The 1,420-nt window shown below is 39.7% G+C and overlaps 1 protein-coding gene across 1 annotated transcript; it reads right to left on the reverse strand.

The window, feature by feature from the left end:
• Positions 1–6: 6 nt before the first annotated feature.
• LOC115237624 (peroxisome biogenesis factor 10) lies at positions 7–1,206 on the reverse strand. Its single transcript, XM_029810794.1, has 3 exons — positions 759–1,206; positions 425–676; positions 7–358 (listed from the first exon to the last, which is right to left on the reverse strand). Exons 1-3 carry the CDS (start codon positions 1,059–1,061, stop codon positions 44–46), a joined length of 870 nt encoding a protein of 289 aa, XP_029666654.1. The 5' UTR covers positions 1,062–1,206; the 3' UTR covers positions 7–43.
• Positions 1,207–1,420: the final 214 nt, after the last annotated feature.

The raw sequence follows: 1,420 nt of genomic DNA on the forward strand, positions 1-1,420 counted from the left end.
TATATATATATATTCAAGGAATATAATTAATTATCACAGAAAGTTATAGATTCATTATATGTATAATTCTTGATGGTGGAACATATTCTCTGCAATATGGACATTGCGGTTTGACACGTAACCATTCGCTGAGACAAGTCCAACAAAACAAATGACCACATAATGTTGCAGTTGTTGCTGTTGCTTCGAGGCATAACTGACAACTGTGACTAATACATTTTGTATTAGATACACTTATGATTGTAGTGTCTTGCTTCGTGCTACACTGCCAAGTTCTAAGTAGACATTGAATTAAAGTAGCAATTCCTAATAGCCTTAATCCCCAGCTGACAGTATCGACTGGTCGAGGTCCGTATACCTTTAAATCATATTCCATAGGGATAAGAGTAATAAAATTATGATATTGCAAACTTTTAGAGTTTACCTTTGTATGATCTAATCCTGCAATTCTTCTACCCAGACTATAGTATCTACCATATATATAAAATATTCCTTTGTGGAATAGCACAATTATAGGTATCATTGTGCGTAATTTGGACAGGAAGGTATTAAAAATTGTTATCGCTGTTGGTGTCAGCTGGCTATGTGGATGATTCACGTACGCTTGACACTGCCCTAATAATTTGAGTAATATTCTTTCTCCGAGGCATTCCAAAATCGCAGCCAATACTCTGACCTTAATAAGAGAGAGAATTCGAAATTTAATTAAAATCTCTCACAGAAGATACGTCACGATAAACTTTCCCATTGAAACGTACAGTTAATGTTGGTACTTTGCGCGCCTCTAGATTAGCCTGTACTATGCCGGTGTATTCCTCGCCCAATGTTTGATTCCCCATCCCCGACGTGAAAACAAAGTACACTAATTTAAGCGGAATGTCGGATTGAATGCATTGAAACAACGTTCTATGTACTCCAACGTTTTGCAGTATCTCGGATAGTTTCTGTCTCAGATGTTTCACGAAATCGTCATCCCGTTGATGCGCTCGCAATATCTCCGCTTGACTCGCGCATTTTAATTTGCGGTTAAGCCACTTTCTATCGGTTCCCATTTTTCTCATTTATTACACGTTTGCTGTGGCCGAGTACGTAATATAAAAATCATGCAAAGTCACGCGTGAGCTCCGAGAATATAAAATCATCTCTCTCCTTCCTCGTTTCATTCTTGCTTTTGTGGTCAGTGACGTGAAACGGAGCGATTTTCTCGCGCATGTGCAGTAGAGCACAAAGATCATATGATCCCATAGACATAGTATATCTAGACCATAGACATAGTATATCTAGACCGAGTGTTGAGGAGTGGAGGCCGATGCCCACGTAGAAAAGGACATACTCTGTTTCGTGCCCCTTGCGTTCTCTCTCGCTCGCACGTAGCATGACGAAAGAGAGCGCTATGCTCTGTGCGAGCGAGAAAGAACGC

The sequence above is a fragment of the Formica exsecta genome, unplaced genomic scaffold, assembly GCF_003651465.1.
Source record: "Formica exsecta isolate Colony F162 unplaced genomic scaffold, ASM365146v1 scaffold30, whole genome shotgun sequence".
Taxonomy (NCBI): Eukaryota; Metazoa; Arthropoda; class Insecta; order Hymenoptera; family Formicidae; genus Formica; species Formica exsecta.